Genomic DNA, 21,181 nt, shown 5'->3' with positions numbered 1-21,181 from the left:
GCTAATTGGGCTATATCGGATATATCTGTACTTTTGTCAATTGTGAATGAAATCGCTGTGAATGATTTTATACGCTCTTTTAACTGCGATTCTGTAATTTCCGCCATTTCATCTACTCGTCTGCTTATAGTTCTACGAGATAAGGGGACATAATTCCTACTGTTTTTAATACACAAAACTTCACCAATTCGCCATCCGGAAATGCACGATTCTCACGAACAAGGTTTAACGCGATTTCATAAGTTGCACGCTTTGCATGTACAACGTAATCTTCGCTTTCCTAAGAAATTAAAAAAAAAAATTTGAATAATTTGAATTTTTCCGACCTTCTGTAATTTGGCACATCGAATCGGGCTCTTCGTTTAGACTTAAGGATTTGTGTATACTTTTCCTTTCTTTTCCTACATATTCATCATAATCACTCCTGTGCAGCTCATAATGTCTCTTTATGTTAAAAACCTTACACACCACACGTTTTTCACATACAAGGCATTGTGATTCTCCGTCTACATATTTGCATAAAAAAGTTACACTTCGGATTCAAATTTAACAATGTTCTTTTATTTGAGGTCATGCTGAACCAAATGTTTTGTATTTAATATTTTATTTAACTTTGTTTATTTAAATTAGAAGTTAAAACAGAGTAATATATTACACATAAGAAATAAATTTAGGTTTTTGTCGGCAGTTGAACACTGTGCACTTTGTTTTGACGTTCGCCGTTTCAAATTTTTAAATAGAATTTTCAGCACTTTCACTGCATCCACACCATACAAATACACTTAATATTAGTGGTTTTTTATGCGACAATAATATGTAACTTACGGTCTCAAAAAATATCGTCGAAAAATGAAGAAATCACGAAAAAACTGATTTTATTTATGAAATGTCAAAACTTATGAGTAAGAGTTGCCGCAGTTGTTAAATGTGGGAATCAATTTTGCGCATTGTTGATTTTTTTATTGATGGATTTATATACATAGTATAAACTCTTGGTTGTTTATTTTATCAGTTGTGCATATCAGAGTGTATTGGATTTAGATGGGCGAAATTAGTTATCAATCACGTCCACTTTTTGTGAAAAATAAAGGAAAAAATGGTATCATTCAGTAGCTAAAAATTCTGAAACATTCGACAAACTTCGGTAGCTGAAGAGAGTTTGCAGTTTTATAAAGTAATTTGCTAAAAAAATTGATTTTCTGGATTTCTTAGCTCAATTTAAAAAAATACAATATATCCGTTCTCAAAAACCATTTAAGTAATCATAACAAGAGTATGAATAATTTACAGATTCGTCAGTATATGCAGTGATCAATATTATTGAAGATTTAACTGGCATTGCTTTCCAATATGTAAGATTTTAATTTAATCTCAAATTAAATATTTTCAGAGGTCTTAATTTTCTTTACATCTAGCAATTAAAAAACAGTATTACGCGAACTTTTGAAATGTTTAATTGCTTGTTTATTGTTGTTCATTATCTTAATTCATTATTATAATAGAAAGTGTAATATGGATTAAATTTAGTTATTGAAGAAAAATGTACAAAAAAACCTATTTTTTTTAGAAATTTGTTGAAATTAAGTTAAAAGTTGGCATCCCTGGTAAGAATTCACGAATAATTGTTCTCTCATTCAGGGTACAAACACAGACACAACTCGCTCAATTTTTCTGTTTCTTCCCTGTGCTTTGTTATCCCCCTTCACCTAGCACTTTTACGCACGCAGAAGCACACGCTGCTGCACAGTGCAAATGTGCTGAGTTTGCCCATCACTAGTCTACAGTAACGTTACAATACACACATTACTAATATACAATAGCGGGATTCAAATGTGTTTGTATTTTATGATATATTATTATGTATGCACCTATTTCGAAGTGGCACACAAGTAGTGTGCAATATTAGAAAATGGCTGGATTAGAAGACTCTTTAAGACACTCGCCTCATTTGAAATAGTTTTTTTGGGGTGTTGCTTCAAAAGCGTGAAAAACAGAAACGAAAAGCGATTTTGTATTGTTGTTTGAGTATTTTATTTTGTGATCCATTGTTAAAAAATAAAAAATCGTAGTTCTCACGATAACGACATCAATTCTACGCAATTTAAATTTTATTTCAACAAAATCGGTTCAGCAGAACCGGCAATATATGTGTCCATTGTCCTTTGTGAAGACCATTTTAGAAAGCTGATAAATTTTTGAATGAACCTCGTATGGGCAAGAAAAACTATGTAATTTTTAACATTGAATAAAAGAATAATGTACTGATAACAAAAATATTTCATTTCCGTTTTACACGCTTTTAAAGAAACACTCAAATAAAACCATTTCAAATGAGGCGAGGGCCTTAAGGGGGTAGTATGGTTAATTCGGTGTAAAACAAGCATATTTTTCGAAATTTTTTTTGTCGACACAGTTGATTTATTCAAAATTTTAAAATTACTTCATTGTAAAGTCATATTTAAAGAATATTGTGTGAAATTTTCATTGATTTTTATGAAGAAATGGGTTGGTGGCAGCGAATCTTCGCGGACGTCTCATAAAAAAGTTTTATTGCGGTGCCCCTCAGAACTCATTACTGGATCAACTAAAATCAAAAAACCAAATTGATTTCATCAGCTAATAAAGTTTCGCAGGTAACAACGTCGAATTTTTTTTTTTTTTTTTTTTAATTTTTTAAAGCGCTTTGAAGTCAAAACACCGATTTTTCATAAAAAAAATTTGAAAACTTTGTTGTTTTAAAATATGACAACATTTAAAAAAAAAAAAAAACTCGACGTTGTTACCTGCGAAACTTTATTAGCTGATGAAATCAATTTGGTTTTTTGATTTTAGTTGATCCAGTAATGAGTTCTGAGGGACACCGCAATAAAACTTTTTTATGAGACGTCCGCGAAGATTCGCTGCCACCAACTCATTTCTTCATAAAAATCAATGAAAATTTCACACAATATTCTTTAAATATGACTTTATAATGAAGTAATTTTAAAATTTTGAATAAATCAACTGTGTCGACAAAAAAAATTTCGAAAAATATGCTTGTTTTACACCGAATTAACCATACTACCCCCTTAAGGGTTTATATGCCTTGTGAGCCCGAAAAAATGGACGATTGTCATAATTTTTTTTTAAATATGTTTTAGAACTTTTATTCAAATGAGTCATATATCATACTGAAGGGTAACTCTCGAAGAATACATTTGGGTGTTTTTATTTAAAAAAATGTTATTATTTATTGTTGTTATCGCCCATCCCCCGAAACGTCGTTTTTTAGAAGAGGTTTGCGGTGATCACGGTAGCGCATAAGCAGCTCAAATGAAATCAAAAAAATTAAATTATTTACCCAAAAAAAGTTTTTCTCGATATGAAAACCGCTTTGCGCCAAAAAAGGAGAAAATAGATCCTACTACCATAATTTTATTTTGTTAGTAAGTTCTATGTAATTCTGTATGTACAGGCCAGCTTTTATGTCGATATGAAAACATTGAATAACTTTGACAACTGATTTTTATAAGTGAGGTATTTTTATTTGGTTTGGTTATTTAAAATTTATTAAAACTATTTTTTGTCTGCAATATCAATCAAGTGGCCACCTTTATTAGCAATCACAAACTGCGATCTGTCACCTTGTCAAGCATTTCGGGTTTGATAGCGTCGATTTCGGCACGAATGTTTGCCTTAAGCTGGTTAATAGTCTGCGGCTTGTTGGCGTAAACGTTTCTTTTCAGATAATCCCACAAAAAGAAGTCCCGGGGGGTTAAGTCAAGTGATCTGGGGTGCCAGTCGATGTCGCCTCTTTTTGACACTAGGCAATTTTCATGGCAGAAATTCAATAGTTGCATTCGCAGTGTGGCATGGCGCACCGTCTAGTTGAAACCAGTAACCGTCTAAACCTTTCATACGCATTTGCGGATAGACATAATGAGCCAACATCCATCGATATCGGTTTCCATCGACCATTTCGTTTTCTCGGTAAAAATATGGTCCTCCAAGTTCATTGGAACGTCTTGGTCGTTGATGAACGGCATGTTGACGATCTCCTACTGTGCCGTGTTCAAAAAAATTCGACACCAAACGACCAATAGTATTGTCAGACGGTGCCTGTTTGCCGCGATACTTTTTGCGATATGCGCCTTGAGTTAGAACAATAGAACGACTATTGTCGATGTATAGCGTTACTATTTCAGCGCGTTGTTTCGGTGTAAAGCGAGCCATGACAAAGTTATTCAGCGTTTACATACCGACATAAAAGATTGCGCACCCTGTATAATACATAAAAGTGGAACTATCCTATTACAAGGTGGCGCAAAATCGGAAGATTTGTAACTTTTCCAAATGGCGTCGTACGTCAATCACATTTGACACTAGTGAAGTATACAGCTGCATTATACAGACAGACAAGTAATGGAGTGCGTGATAGTCAAAATAAATTTCCATCAGCCAAAACATTTTTGTTTTTTTATTTAGTAAAAAAGTTACTTAAAAACAAATTGGATGATTAAATTTGCGCCACCTTGTACTTCCTGCTAAGTTATTGTGAACAAATATATTAATGCTACATATTTTAATTTATTTATTTACGTGAATTAATTTTATTTAATGCTCTGAAAACTATTTTATTTATATATTCCTGAATTTTGACTTTTTATATTTTCATCGAATTTGTGTGCGTATTACTTTGCAACTATACTCCTACCTACAAATACTGCTTGTCTGCAATGCATTCTCGTATATATGTTTATGTATGTGTGTGTGCGCTGCCGCTGGTACTACGCATATCGTATGGCTTGGCTTAAATTTCATTTGTGCCGTCAAATGCATTGCGAACATCTCATTTGGTGGCACATCTCAATCTCATGCATGACTATTTCCCTGTTCTGTTGCTGATTTTGGCTGCATTGCTTGCTTGCTTTGCGTCCTGCCCTCTGATTCTGTCATTGCCATTGTCATAATCGCCATAATGGTTTGAAATGGCTGCAACATGTGGCCATAAATTCACTAATATCTGTGCGCTATGCTGTGCTGTGCGTAGAATTTTGGAAAGCAAAATCAGGTTTGTTTTTATGTAAATTTTGATTTGTTTAAATTTTCATTTATTTAAGTTCTCCAAGCATTATTTATGTAATCTAATTCTCATTATTTGTTGTTAGTCTAATTATTGGTGAACTGACTTTGAATTGGTAGCTTTTGCTTGTATTTTATTTATTAATTTTAAGGCAAACAAATATGATTTAGGTAATCGTAAATATATGCGCATAAGTATGTATGTGTGAATGTATAACCCGCGGGCAGCAACTAAAAACATATTTATTTTATATGAGTTACAACAACAATTTTATATTTGCATTATAACTACATGCACGGCATGAAACATGACCTGTATGTACTAAAAGTTATACTGGTTTCGGTAAAGCGCTTGGTAATACAAATTGGCGCAAAATTAATTATTCACTATTGTTTTTGCATAAATTTTACTAAGTAGAAAAAACAAGATTTTGAGTGACGTACGACGTCATCTGCAAAAATTATAAATCTTCCGATAGGATGATTAATTTTGCGCCACCTTATGAAATTATCCTGACAGGGCAGGGGGGTTAATTTATAGAAACTAGTAGTTCTAATTTCTGAACAGAAAAAGTGACCTTTATCATTGTAGCTGCAGCAGCTATTTTAGCGGCGCAACGCTTATCACTCAGGAACTATGTATGTGGCCTATTTTTCGGGGCACTATTTATTTATTTCAGTTTCTGTAGACATTTATTTTCTTCATATGCATATCTCGAGTGAAATTTTCCGCGAAGTTATTTTCTAGTATAGTTGAGACCCTTAGCAAGAGCCAAAATTCGTATTGCCAGACTTTTCTAAGCCTACCACTTCGAGTAGATGGGTTAAAGTGTTTTCCAAAACTATTCATCGTAAAAGTTTATTATCCGTATATGTGTGTGAGTATCTCGCTTGGATATGCTATTAAACTGTTTTTTTTTTGTACTTTTTCGAAAAGCGCTCAGATAAATAATTTTGAACTTCAAATGGGCCAAAAAGCATTCGGCCTGAGAATGTAGATAAAATAAAACACTTTGAAGATTTTACTACGGGTCCAGTACTTTGAAAATCATGCAATACTTGCGTCCGTTAAGTCTTAACCTAATTTTTACGATAGACTGTAAAGCGGGATAACTAAAATTTACTTTCGTCAGGCTTTGCATCAAAATATGGTTTTCTAAGTGCAAAGTTACACTGCGTTAAATAACTAAGAATTACTGACCACTTTTTGATAATTTAATTATTTCTTATTTATTTTAATAATTTTGTTCTAAAAATATAGTTGATTTTTTACAAAAAACATGTAAATCCATTTTCCAACTTTGTGTAAATTAAAAAAACACAAATTTTAAATAAATTTTCATGTTTTTAGTAATTGAAGTAAATTTAAAAAAAAGAAACAACTATTAAACTTATTTTTATGAAAATTATTATAAAATAAATTGAGGAAAAGCAAATTTTAAACAAATTTTCATCAAAATTAAGATGAGGTAAAAAAATTTTACAAATTTTCATGGTAACTAAAACAAATAAAAAAAAAATGTTAAACAAATTTTCATGAAAATTAAAATAAATTTAGAAATCAAATTTTCATTAAATTTAAAATAAATTAAAAAAAGCAAATTTTAAGCTTCTAAATTTAAAACGAATTCATCAAATTTTCATGAAAACTGAAGTAAATAAAAAAAAAAACATTTTAAACAAATTTTCATGAAAATTAAAATAAATTTAGAAATCAAATTTTCATTAAATTTAAAATAAATTAAAAAAAACAAATTTTAAGCTTCTAAATTTAAAACGAATTCATCAAATTTTCATGAAAACAGAAGTAAATAAAAAAAAAACATTTTAAACAAATTTTCATGAAATAAAAAAAATAAGAAAAAATTCATGATTTTTTCATGAAAATAAGAATAAATTAAAAAAAAATCATGAAATTTTCATGTAAACTAAAATAATGTAATGTAAAAAAAATGTAAAAAATTTAACTAAATATATAAAAAAAAAGGATTTTAAACAAATTTTCTAGAAAATTAAAAAAATAAAAAAAAATTCAACAAATTTTCATGAAAATTAAAAAAATAAAAAAAAAATTCATCAAATTTTCATGAAAACTAAAATAAATTAAAAAAACAAAAAAAACACTTTAAACAAATTTTCATGAAAATAAGAATAAATAAAAAAAAAAATCATGAAATTTTCATGTAAACTAAAATAATGTAATTTAAAAAAAATTTAAAAAATTTAAACTAAATAAATAAAAAAAACATTTTAAACAAATTTTCATGAAAATTAAAAAAATAAAACAAAAATCATAAAATTTTCATGAAAACTAAAGCAAATAAAAAAAAAATTTTACAAATTTTCATGTAAACTAAAATAAATAAATAAAAAAAAAATTTTAAATAAATTTTCATGAAAATAAGAATATATTAAAAAAATATCATCAAATTTTCATGTAAACTAAAATAAATAAAAACATTTTAAATAAATTTTCTTGAAAATTAAAAAAATAAGAAAAAATTCATCAAATTTTCATGAAAACTAAAGTAAATAAAAAACCATTTTAACAAATGTTCATGACAATTAAAATAAATTAAAAAAAAACCATTAAAATTAATAAATTGAATTAAAATAAATAACTTAAAAAAGCAAATATTAAACTTTTGTTTTTATGAAAATTAAAATGAGTTAAAAGCAAAACTTTCAACAAAAACAAAAATTTCAAACATGTAAACTAAAATAAATAAAAAAAAAACATTTTAAACACATTTTCATGAAAATTTAAATGAATTAAAAAAAGAACAATTTTTAAACAAATTTTCATCAACATCCAAAAAAAACACCCATTTTTAAACTTATTTTTATGAAAATTTCAAATTTTGTAATCAGTTTTTTTTTTTTTGTTTTTTTCTTTGTTGTTTTTTTTTTGTTTGCTTCTTTTGTTGTTTTTCTTCTGACACACAGTTTAATAGCCAATCAAGCGGCTGAAAACTCGCATAGATATTTCCCTTTTTGGTTTTACTGGCGATTTTGTACATTTCTTCAATGTAACGAAAAATCTTTTTGAATTAATACTACGCCGCTCCTCAGTCAGCTTGGCAATAAATTTATCACCTAAATCAAATGAAGTTTAAAGTTCCTACGAGGAATATTCTTATGTTTTCCGTATCATTGTAGTACATTTACACTGCAAATTGTATAAATAAATTTTATAACTGATAGAATTGTATGGCTGCTGGCTACAGAATGGCATGATAATTAATTAAATAAAATATGAAATATCCGTCATGCAAATATTGTAGAAGTGTCTAAAAAATGTATGTAACATTAATTATTAAGCATAACAATTTCAAAAGGTTTCATTTTAAAATTTTCATAAAATATCTCGACCACATCGCCTTGATAGTAATTCCCTTATCACGTCATATAAAAATAGCTATTAATAAATCCTGGAAATTATTTAACATGTCGGTGAAAGTATCATCAAATTTGGTTGAGTCTTTAGCTTTTAGCCCAAACGACCAGGCAGACAAAAAATTGAAAACGCTTGTAGTGGTGGTTTTGGTTATAAATATATTTGAGTGCGAAAAATCGTATGGTCTTATATATAAATACAAATGATTTTTACATGCCTTACTAGCTGAAGAAATATTTTTTTTTGCCTTTATTTAATATCAGTTTAATAGAGACGATAAAATCAATTCAAATATATTACTAGTGCAAACGCCAAAACATGTCCACACATAATAAATTAAAAAAAAATCATGAAATTTTCATGTAAACTAAAATAATGTAATGTAAAAAAAATGTAAAAAATTTAACTAAATATATAAAAAAAGGATTTTAAACAAATTTTCTTGAAAATTAAAAAAATAAAAAAAAAATTCAACAAATTTTCATGAAAATTAAAAAAATAAAAAAAAATTCATCAAATTTTCATGAAAATAAGAATAAATTAAAAAAAAAAATCATCAAATTTTCATGTAAACTTAAATACTGTAATGTAAAAAAAAAAATGTAAAAAATTTAAACTAAATAAATAAAAAAAACATTTTAAACAAATTTTCATGAAAATTAAAAAAATAAAAAAAAATCATAAAATTTTCATGAAAACTAAAGCAAATAAAAAAAAAAATTTAACAAATTTTCATGTAAACTAAAATAAATAAATAAAAAAATCATTTTAAATAAATTTTCATGAAAATAAGAATATATTAAAAAAATATCATCAAATTTTCATGTAAACTAAAATAAATAAAAACATTTTAAATAAATTTTCTTGAAAATTAAAAAAATAAGAAAAAATTCATCAAATTTTCATGAAAACTAAAGTAAATAAAAAACCATTTTAACAAATGTTCATGACAATTAAAATAAATTAAAAAAAAAACCATTAAAATTAATAAATTGAATTAAAATAAATAACTTAAAAAAGCAAATATTAAACTTTTGTTTTTATGAAAATTAAAATGAGTTAAAAGCAAAACTTTCAACAAAAACAAAAATTTCAAACATGTAAACTAAAATAAATAAAAAAAAAAACATTTTAAACACATTTTCATGAAAATTTAAATGAATTAAAAAAAGAACAATTTTTAAACAAATTTTCATCAACATCCAAAAAAAACACCCATTTTTAAACTTATTTTTATGAAAATTTCAAATTTTGTAATCAGTTTTTTTTTTTTGTTTTTTTCTTTGTTTTTTTTTTTTTTTTGTTTGCTTCTTTTGTTGTTTTTCTTCTGACACACAGTTTAATAGCCAATCAAGCGGCTGAAAACTCGCATAGATATTTCCCTTTTTGGTTTTACTGGCGATTTTGTACATTTCTTCAATGTAACGAAAAATCTTTTTGAATTAATACTACGCCGCTCCTCAGTCAGCTTGGCAATAAATTTATCACCTAAATCAAATGAAGTTTAAAGTTCCTACGAGGAATATTCTTATGTTTTCCGTATCATTGTAGTACATTTACACTGCAAATTGTATAAATAAATTTTATAACTGATAGAATTGTATGGCTGCTGGCTACAGAATGGCATGATAATTAATTAAATAAAATATGAAATATCCGTCATGCAAATATTGTAGAAGTGTCTAAAAAATTTATGTAACATTAATTATTAAGCATAACAATTTCAAAAGGTTTCATTTTAAAATTTTCATAAAATATCTCGACCACATCGCCTTGATAGTAATTCCCTTATCACGTCATATAAAAATAGCTATTAATAAATCCTGGAAATTATTTAACATGTCGGTGAAAGTATCATCAAATTTGGTTGAGTCTTTAGCTTTTAGCCCAAACGACCAGGCAGACAAAAAATTGAAAACGCTTGTAGTGGTGGTTTTGGTTATAAATATATTTGAGTGCGAAAAATCGTATGGTCTTATATATAAGTACAAATGATTTTTACATGCCTTACTAGCTGAAGAAATATTTTTTTTTGCCTTTATTTAATATCAGTTTAATAGAGACGATAAAATCAATTCAAATATATTACTAGTGCAAACGCCAAAACATGTCCACACATAATAAATTAAAAAAAAATCATGAAATTTTCATGTAAACTAAAATAATGTAATGTAAAAAAAATTTAAAAAATTTAACTAAATATATAAAAAAAGGATTTTAAACAAATTTTCTTGAAAATTAAAAAAATAAAAAAATAATTCAACAAATTTTCATGAAAATTAAAACAATAAAAAAAAATTCATCAAATTTTCATGAAAATAAGAATAAATTAAAAAAAAAAATCATCAAATTTTCATGTAAACTGAAATAATGTAATGTAAAAAAAAAATGTAAAAAATTTAAACTAAATAAATAAAAAAAAACATTTTAAACAAATTTTCATGAAAATTAAAAAAATAAAAAAAAATCATAAAATTTTCATGAAAACTAAAGCAAATAAAAAAAAAATTTAACAAATTTTCATGTAAACTAAAATAAATAAATAAAAAAATCATTTTAAATAAATTTTCATGAAAATAAGAATATATTAAAAAAATATCATCAAATTTTCATGTAAACTAAAATAAATAAAAACATTTTAAATAAATTTTCTTGAAAATTAAAAAAATAAGAAAAAATTCATCAAATTTTCATGAAAACTAAAGTAAATAAAAAACCATTTTAACAAATGTTCATGACAATTAAAATAAATTAAAAAAAAAACCATTAAAATTAATAAATTGAATTAAAATAAATAACTTAAAAAAGCAAATATTAAACTTTTGTTTTTATGAAAATTAAAATGAGTTAAAAGCAAAACTTTCAACAAAAACAAAAATTTCAAACATGTAAACTAAAATAAATAAAAAAAAAACATTTTAAACACATTTTCATGAAAATTTAAATGAATTAAAAAAAGAACAATTTTTAAACAAATTTTCATCAACATCCAAAAAAAACACCCATTTTTAAACTTATTTTTATGAAAATTTCAAATTTTGTAATCAGTTTTTTTTTTTTGTTTTTTTCTTTGTTTTTTTTTTTTTTTTGTTTGCTTCTTTTGTTGTTTTTCTTCTGACACACAGTTTAATAGCCAATCAAGCGGCTGAAAACTCGCATAGATATTTCCCTTTTTGGTTTTACTGGCGATTTTGTACATTTCTTCAATGTAACGAAAAATCTTTTTGAATTAATACTACGCCGCTCCTCAGTCAGCTTGGCAATAAATTTATCACCTAAATCAAATGAAGTTTAAAGTTCCTACGAGGAATATTCTTATGTTTTCCGTATCATTGTAGTACATTTACACTGCAAATTGTATAAATAAATTTTATAACTGATAGAATTGTATGGCTGCTGGCTACAGAATGGCATGATAATTAATTAAATAAAATATGAAATATCCGTCATGCAAATATTGTAGAAGTGTCTAAAAAATGTATGTAACATTAATTATTAAGCATAACAATTTCAAAAGGTTTCATTTTAAAATTTTCATAAAATATCTCGACCACATCGCCTTGATAGTAATTCCCTTATCACGTCATATAAAAATAGCTATTAATAAATCCTGGAAATTATTTAACATGTCGGTGAAAGTATCATCAAATTTGGTTGAGTCTTTAGCTTTTAGCCCAAACGACCAGGCAGACAAAAAATTGAAAACGCTTGTAGTGGTGGTTTTGGTTATAAATATATTTGAGTGCGAAAAATCGTATGGTCTTATATATAAGTACAAATGATTTTTACATGCCTTACTAGCTGAAGAAATATTTTTTTTTGCCTTTATTTAATATCAGTTTAATAGAGACGATAAAATCAATTCAAATATATTACTAGTGCAAACGCCAAAACATGTCCACACATAATAAATTAAAAAAAAATCATGAAATTTTCATGTAAACTAAAATAATGTAATGTAAAAAAAATGTAAAAAATTTAACTAAATATATAAAAAAAGGATTTTAAACAAATTTTCTTGAAAATTAAAAAAATAAAAAAAAAATTCAACAAATTTTCATGAAAATTAAAAAAATAAAAAAAAATTCATCAAATTTTCATGAAAATAAGAATAAATTAAAAAAAAAAATCATCAAATTTTCATGTAAACTTAAATACTGTAATGTAAAAAAAAAAATGTAAAAAATTTAAACTAAATAAATAAAAAAAACATTTTAAACAAATTTTCATGAAAATTAAAAAAATAAAAAAAAATCATAAAATTTTCATGAAAACTAAAGCAAATAAAAAAAAAATTTAACAAATTTTCATGTAAACTAAAATAAATAAATAAAAAAATCATTTTAAATAAATTTTCATGAAAATAAGAATATATTAAAAAAATATCATCAAATTTTCATGTAAACTAAAATAAATAAAAACATTTTAAATAAATTTTCTTGAAAATTAAAAAAATAAGAAAAAATTCATCAAATTTTCATGAAAACTAAAGTAAATAAAAAACCATTTTAACAAATGTTCATGACAATTAAAATAAATTAAAAAAAAAAACCATTAAAATTAATAAATTGAATTAAAATAAATAACTTAAAAAAGCAAATATTAAACTTTTGTTTTTATGAAAATTAAAATGAGTTAAAAGCAAAACTTTCAACAAAAACAAAAATTTCAAACATGTAAACTAAAATAAATAAAAAAAAAACATTTTAAACACATTTTCATGAAAATTTAAATGAATTAAAAAAAGAACAATTTTTAAACAAATTTTCATCAACATCCAAAAAAAACACCCATTTTTAAACTTATTTTTATGAAAATTTCAAATTTTGTAATCAGTTTTTTTTTTTGTTTTTTTCTTTGTTTTTTTTTTTTTTTTTTTTGCTTCTTTTGTTGTTTTTCTTCTGACACACAGTTTAATAGCCAATCAAGCGGCTGAAAACTCGCATAGATATTTCCCTTTTTGGTTTTACTGGCGATTTTGTACATTTCTTCAATGTAACGAAAAATCTTTTTGAATTAATACTACGCCGCTCCTCAGTCAGCTTGGCAATAAATTTATCACCTAAATCAAATGAAGTTTAAAGTTCCTACGAGGAATATTCTTATGTTTTCCGTATCATTGTAGTACATTTACACTGCAAATTGTATAAATAAATTTTATAACTGATAGAATTGTATGGCTGCTGGCTACAGAATGGCATGATAATTAATTAAATAAAATATGAAATATCCGTCATGCAAATATTGTAGAAGTGTCTAAAAAATTTATGTAACATTAATTATTAAGCATAACAATTTCAAAAGGTTTCATTTTAAAATTTTCATAAAATATCTCGACCACATCGCCTTGATAGTAATTCCCTTATCACGTCATATAAAAATAGCTATTAATAAATCCTGGAAATTATTTAACATGTCGGTGAAAGTATCATCAAATTTGGTTGAGTCTTTAGCTTTTAGCCCAAACGACCAGGCAGACAAAAAATTGAAAACGCTTGTAGTGGTGGTTTTGGTTATAAATATATTTGAGTGCGAAAAATCGTATGGTCTTATATATAAGTACAAATGATTTTTACATGCCTTACTAGCTGAAGAAATATTTTTTTTTGCCTTTATTTAATATCAGTTTAATAGAGACGATAAAATCAATTCAAATATATTACTAGTGCAAACGCCAAAACATGTCCACACATAATAAATTAAAAAAAAATCATGAAATTTTCATGTAAACTAAAATAATGTAATGTAAAAAAAATTTAAAAAATTTAACTAAATATATAAAAAAAGGATTTTAAACAAATTTTCTTGAAAATTAAAAAAATAAAAAAATAATTCAACAAATTTTCATGAAAATTAAAAAAATAAAAAAAAATTCATCAAATTTTCATGAAAATAAGAATAAATTAAAAAAAAAAATCATCAAATTTTCATGTAAACTGAAATAATGTAATGTAAAAAAAAAATGTAAAAAATTTAAACTAAATAAATAAAAAAAAACATTTTAAACAAATTTTCATGAAAATTAAAAAAATAAAAAAAAATCATAAAATTTTCATGAAAACTAAAGCAAATAAAAAAAAAATTTAACAAATTTTCATGTAAACTAAAATAAATAAATAAAAAAATCATTTTAAATAAATTTTCATGAAAATAAGAATATATTAAAAAAATATCATCAAATTTTCATGTAAACTAAAATAAATAAAAACATTTTAAATAAATTTTCTTGAAAATTAAAAAAATAAGAAAAAATTCATCAAATTTTCATGAAAACTAAAGTAAATAAAAAACCATTTTAACAAATGTTCATGACAATTAAAATAAATTAAAAAAAAAACCATTAAAATTAATAAATTGAATTAAAATAAATAACTTAAAAAAGCAAATATTAAACTTTTGTTTTTATGAAAATTAAAATGAGTTAAAAGCAAAACTTTCAACAAAAACAAAAATTTCAAACATGTAAACTAAAATAAATAAAAAAAAAACATTTTAAACACATTTTCATGAAAATTTAAATGAATTAAAAAAAGAACAATTTTTAAACAAATTTTCATCAACATCCAAAAAAAACACCCATTTTTAAACTTATTTTTATGAAAATTTCAAATTTTGTAATCAGTTTTTTTTTTTTGTTTTTTTCTTTGTTTTTTTTTTTTTTTTGTTTGCTTCTTTTGTTGTTTTTCTTCTGACACACAGTTTAATAGCCAATCAAGCGGCTGAAAACTCGCATAGATATTTCCCTTTTTGGTTTTACTGGCGATTTTGTACATTTCTTCAATGTAACGAAAAATCTTTTTGAATTAATACTACGCCGCTCCTCAGTCAGCTTGGCAATAAATTTATCACCTAAATCAAATGAAGTTTAAAGTTCCTACGAGGAATATTCTTATGTTTTCCGTATCATTGTAGTACATTTACACTGCAAATTGTATAAATAAATTTTATAACTGATAGAATTGTATGGCTGCTGGCTACAGAATGGCATGATAATTAATTAAATAAAATATGAAATATCCGTCATGCAAATATTGTAGAAGTGTCTAAAAAATGTATGTAACATTAATTATTAAGCATAACAATTTCAAAAGGTTTCATTTTAAAATTTTCATAAAATATCTCGACCACATCGCCTTGATAGTAATTCCCTTATCACGTCATATAAAAATAGCTATTAATAAATCCTGGAAATTATTTAACATGTCGGTGAAAGTATCATCAAATTTGGTTGAGTCTTTAGCTTTTAGCCCAAACGACCAGGCAGACAAAAAATTGAAAACGCTTGTAGTGGTGGTTTTGGTTATAAATATATTTGAGTGCGAAAAATCGTATGGTCTTATATATAAGTACAAATGATTTTTACATGCCTTACTAGCTGAAGAAATATTTTTTTTTGCCTTTATTTAATATCAGTTTAATAGAGACGATAAAATCAATTCAAATATATTACTAGTGCAAACGCCAAAACATGTCCACACATAATAAATTAAAAAAAAATCATGAAATTTTCATGTAAACTAAAATAATGTAATGTAAAAAAAATGTAAAAAATTTAACTAAATATATAAAAAAAGGATTTTAAACAAATTTTCTTGAAAATTAAAAAAATAAAAAAAAAATTCAACAAATTTTCATGAAAATTAAAAAAATAAAAAAAAATTCATCAAATTTTCATGAAAATAAGAATAAATTAAAAAAAAAAATCATCAAATTTTCATGTAAACTTAAATACTGTAATGTAAAAAAAAAATGTAAAAAATTTAAACTAAATAAATAAAAAAAACATTTTAAACAAATTTTCATGAAAATTAAAAAAATAAAAAAAAATCATAAAATTTTCATGAAAACTAAAGCAAATAAAAAAAAAATTTAACAAATTTTCATGTAAACTAAAATAAATAAATAAAAAAATCATTTTAAATAAATTTTCATGAAAATAAGAATATATTAAAAAAATATCATCAAATTTTCATGTAAACTAAAATAAATAAAAACATTTTAAATAAATTTTCTTGAAAATTAAAAAAATAAGAAAAAATTCATCAAATTTTCATGAAAACTAAAGTAAATAAAAAACCATTTTAACAAATGTTCATGACAATTAAAATAAATTAAAAAAAAAACCATTAAAATTAATAAATTGAATTAAAATAAATAACTTAAAAAAGCAAATATTAAACTTTTGTTTTTATGAAAATTAAAATGAGTTAAAAGCAAAACTTTCAACAAAAACAAAAATTTCAAACATGTAAACTAAAATAAATAAAAAAAAAAAACATTTTAAACACATTTTCATGAAAATTTAAATGAATTAAAAAAAGAACAATTTTTAAACAAATTTTCATCAACATCCAAAAAAAACACCCATTTTTAAACTTATTTTTATGAAAATTTCAAATTTTGTAATCAGTTTTTTTTTTTTGTTTTTTTCTTTGTTTTTTTTTTTTTTTTGTTTGCTTCTTTTGTTGTTTTTCTTCTGACACACAGTTTAATAGCCAATCAAGCGGCTGAAAACTCGCATAGATATTTCCCTTTTTGGTTTTACTGGCGATTTTGTACATTTCTTCAATGTAACGAAAAATCTTTTTGAATTAATACTACGCCGCTCCTCAGTCAGCTTGGCAATAAATTTATCACCTAAATCAAATGAAGTTTAAAGTTCCTACGAGGAATATTCTTATGTTTTCCGTATCATTGTAGTACATTTACACTGCAAATTGTATAAATAAATTTTATAACTGATAGAATTGTATGGCTGCTGGCTACAGAATGGCATGATAATTAATTAAATAAAATATGAAATATCCGTCATGCAAATATTGTAGAAGTGTCTAAAAAATGTATGTAACATTAATTATTAAGCATAACAATTTCAAAAGGTTTCATTTTAAAATTTTCATAAAATATCTCGACCACATCGCCTTGATAGTAATTCCCTTATCACGTCATATAAAAATAGCTATTAATAAATCCTGGAAATTATTTAACATGTCGGTGAAAGTATCATCAAATTTGGTTGAGTCTTTAGCTTTTAGCCCAAACGACCAGGCAGACAAAAAATTGAAAACGCTTGTAGTGGTGGTTTTGGTTATAAATATATTTGAGTGCGAAAAATCGTATGGTCTTATATATAAGTACAAATGATTTTTACATGCCTTACTAGCTGAAGAAATATTTTTTTTTGCCTTTATTTAATATCAGTTTAATAGAGACGATAAAATCAATTCAAATATATTACTAGTGCAAACGCCAAAACATGTCCACACATAATAAATTAAAAAAAAATCATGAAATTTTCATGTAAACTAAAATAATGTAATGTAAAAAAAATGTAAAAAATTTAACTAAATATATAAAAAAAGGATTTTAAACAAATTTTCTTGAAAATTAAAAAAATAAAAAAAAAATTCAACAAATTTTCATGAAAATTAAAAAAATAAAAAAAAATTCATCAAATTTTCATGAAAATAAGAATAAATTAAAAAAAAAAATCATCAAATTTTCATGTAAACTTAAATACTGTAATGTAAAAAAAAAAATGTAAAAAATTTAAACTAAATAAATAAAAAAAACATTTTAAACAAATTTTCATGAAAATTAAAAAAATAAAAAAAAATCATAAAATTTTCATGAAAACTAAAGCAAATAAAAAAAAAATTTAACAAATTTTCATGTAAACTAAAATAAATAAATAAAAAAATCATTTTAAATAAATTTTCATGAAAATAAGAATATATTAAAAAAATATCATCAAATTTTCATGTAAACTAAAATAAATAAAAACATTTTAAATAAATTTTCTTGAAAATTAAAAAAATAAGAAAAAATTCATCAAATTTTCATGAAAACTAAAGTAAATAAAAAACCATTTTAACAAATGTTCATGACAATTAAAATAAATTAAAAAAAAAAACCATTAAAATTAATAAATTGAATTAAAATAAATAACTTAAAAAAGCAAATATTAAACTTTTGTTTTTATGAAAATTAAAATGAGTTAAAAGCAAAACTTTCAACAAAAACAAAAATTTCAAACATGTAAACTAAAATAAATAAAAAAAAAACATTTTAAACACATTTTCATGAAAATTTAAATGAATTAAAAAAAGAACAATTTTTAAACAAATTTTCATCAACATCCAAAAAAAACACCCATTTTTAAACTTATTTTTATGAAAATTTCAAATTTTGTAATCAGTTTTTTTTTTTGTTTTTTTCTTTGTTTTTTTTTTTTTTTTTTTTGCTTCTTTTGTTGTTTTTCTTCTGACACACAGTTTAATAGCCAATCAAGCGGCTGAAAACTCGCATAGATATTTCCCTTTTTGGTTTTACTGGCGATTTTGTACATTTCTTCAATGTAACGAAAAATCTTTTTGAATTAATACTACGCCGCTCCTCAGTCAGCTTGGCAATAAATTTATCACCTAAATCAAATGAAGTTTAAAGTTCCTACGAGGAATATTCTTATGTTTTCCGTATCATTGTAGTACATTTACACTGCAAATTGTATAAATAAATTTTATAACTGATAGAATTGTATGGCTGCTGGCTACAGAATGGCATGATAATTAATTAAATAAAATATGAAATATCCGTCATGCAAATATTGTAGAAGTGTCTAAAAAATTTATGTAACATTAATTATTAAGCATAACAATTTCAAAAGGTTTCATTTTAAAATTTTCATAAAATATCTCGACCACATCGCCTTGATAGTAATTCCCTTATCACGTCATATAAAAATAGCTATTAATAAATCCTGGAAATTATTTAACATGTCGGTGAAAGTATCATCAAATTTGGTTGAGTCTTTAGCTTTTAGCCCAAACGACCAGGCAGACAAAAAATTGAAAACGCTTGTAGTGGTGGTTTTGGTTATAAATATATTTGAGTGCGAAAAATCGTATGGTCTTATATATAAGTACAAATGATTTTTACATGCCTTACTAGCTGAAGAAATATTTTTTTTTGCCTTTATTTAATATCAGTTTAATAGAGACGATAAAATCAATTCAAATATATTACTAGTGCAAACGCCAAAACATGTCCACACATAATAAATTAAAAAAAAATCATGAAATTTTCATGTAAACTAAAATAATGTAATGTAAAAAAAATGTAAAAAATTTAACTAAATATATAAAAAAAGGATTTTAAACAAATTTTCTTGAAAATTAAAAAAATAAAAAAATAATTCAACAAATTTTCATGAAAATTAAAAAAATAAAAAAAAATTCATCAAATTTTCATGAAAATAAGAATAAATTAAAAAAAAAAATCATCAAATTTTCATGTAAACTGAAATAATGTAATGTAAAAAAAAAAATGTAAAAAATTTAAACTAAATAAATAAAAAAAACATTTTAAACAAATTTTCATGAAAATTAAAAAAATAAAAAAAAATCATAAAATTTTCATGAAAACTAAAGCAAATAAAAAAAAAATTTAACAAATTTTCATGTAAACTAAAATAAATAAATAAAAAAATCATTTTAAATAAATTTTCATGAAAATAAGAATATATTAAAAAAATATCATCAAATTTTCATGTAAACTAAAATAAATAAAAACATTTTAAATAAATTTTCTTGAAAATTAAAAAAATAAGAAAAAATTCATCAAATTTTCATGAAAACTAAAGTAAATAAAAAACCATTTTAACAAATGTTCATGACAATTAAAATAAATTAAAAAAAAAACCATTAAAATTAATAAATTGAATTAAAATAAATAACTTAAAAAAGCAAATATTAAACTTTTGTTTTTATGAAAATTAAAATGAGTTAAAAGCAAAACTTTCAACAAAAACAAAAATTTCAAACATGTAAACTAAAATAAATAAAAAAAAAAAACATTTTAAACACATTTTCATGAAAATTTAAATGAATTAAAAAAAGAACAATTTTTAAACAAATTTTCATCAACATCCAAAAAAAACACCCATTTTTAAACTTATTTTTATGAAAATTTCAAATTTTGTAATCAGTTTTTTTTTTTTTGTTTTTTTCTTTGTTTTTTTTTTTTTTTTTTGTTTGCTTCTTTTGTTGTTTTTCTTCTGACACACAGTTTAATAGCCAATCAAGCGGCTGAAAACTCGCATAGATATTTCCCTTTTTGGTTTTACTGGCGATTTTGTACATTTCTTCAATGTAACGAAAAATCTTTTTGAATTAATACTACGCCGCTCCTCAGTCAGCTTGGCAATAAATTTATCACCTAAATCAAATGAAGTTTAAAGTTCCTACGAGGAATATTCTTATGTTTTCCGTATCATTCTAGTACATTTACACTGCAAATTGTATAAATAAATTTTATAACTGATAGAATTGTATGGCTGCTGGCTACAGAATGGCATGATAATTAATTAAATAAAATATGAAATATCCGTCATGCAAATATTGTAGAAGTGTCTAAAAAATTTATGTAACATTAATTATTAAGCATAACAATTTCAAAAGGTTTCATTTTAAAATTTTCATAAAATATCTCGACCACATCGCCTTGATAGTAATTCCCTTATCACGTCATATAAAAATAGCTATTAATAAATCCTGGAAATTATTTAACATGTCGGTGAAAGTATCATCAAATTTGGTTGAGTCTTTAGCTTTTAGCCCAAACGACCAGGCAGACAAAAAATTGAAAACGCTTGTAGTGGTGGTTTTGGTTATAAATATATTTGAGTGCGAAAAATCGTATGGTCTTATAATATATATAAATACA

At 23.9% G+C, this 21,181-nt stretch overlaps 1 protein-coding gene across 7 annotated transcripts in view; it reads left to right on the top strand.

Moving 5' to 3' along the window:
• LOC128861659 (uncharacterized) overlaps positions 1-21,181 on the top strand; it is a 213,013-nt gene that overhangs the window by 168,960 nt on the left and 22,872 nt on the right. For 6 of the 7 annotated variants that reach the window (XM_054099957.1, XM_054099958.1, XM_054099956.1 and 3 more), the window contains exon 4: positions 5,030-5,050. The exons of the other annotated variant lie outside the window; for it this stretch is intronic. In XM_054099957.1, coding sequence (XP_053955932.1) covers positions 5,030-5,050 — 21 coding nt within the window. The remainder of the gene's footprint in view (positions 1-5,029; positions 5,051-21,181) is intronic. 7 annotated transcript variants of the gene reach the window in all.

This window comes from Anastrepha ludens, chromosome 4 (genome assembly GCF_028408465.1).
Source record: "Anastrepha ludens isolate Willacy chromosome 4, idAnaLude1.1, whole genome shotgun sequence".
NCBI lineage: Eukaryota > Metazoa > Arthropoda > Insecta > Diptera > Tephritidae > Anastrepha > Anastrepha ludens.
Note: the sequence above shows the minus strand (reverse complement) of the source record. Positions and strands in the feature narration are given on the sequence as shown.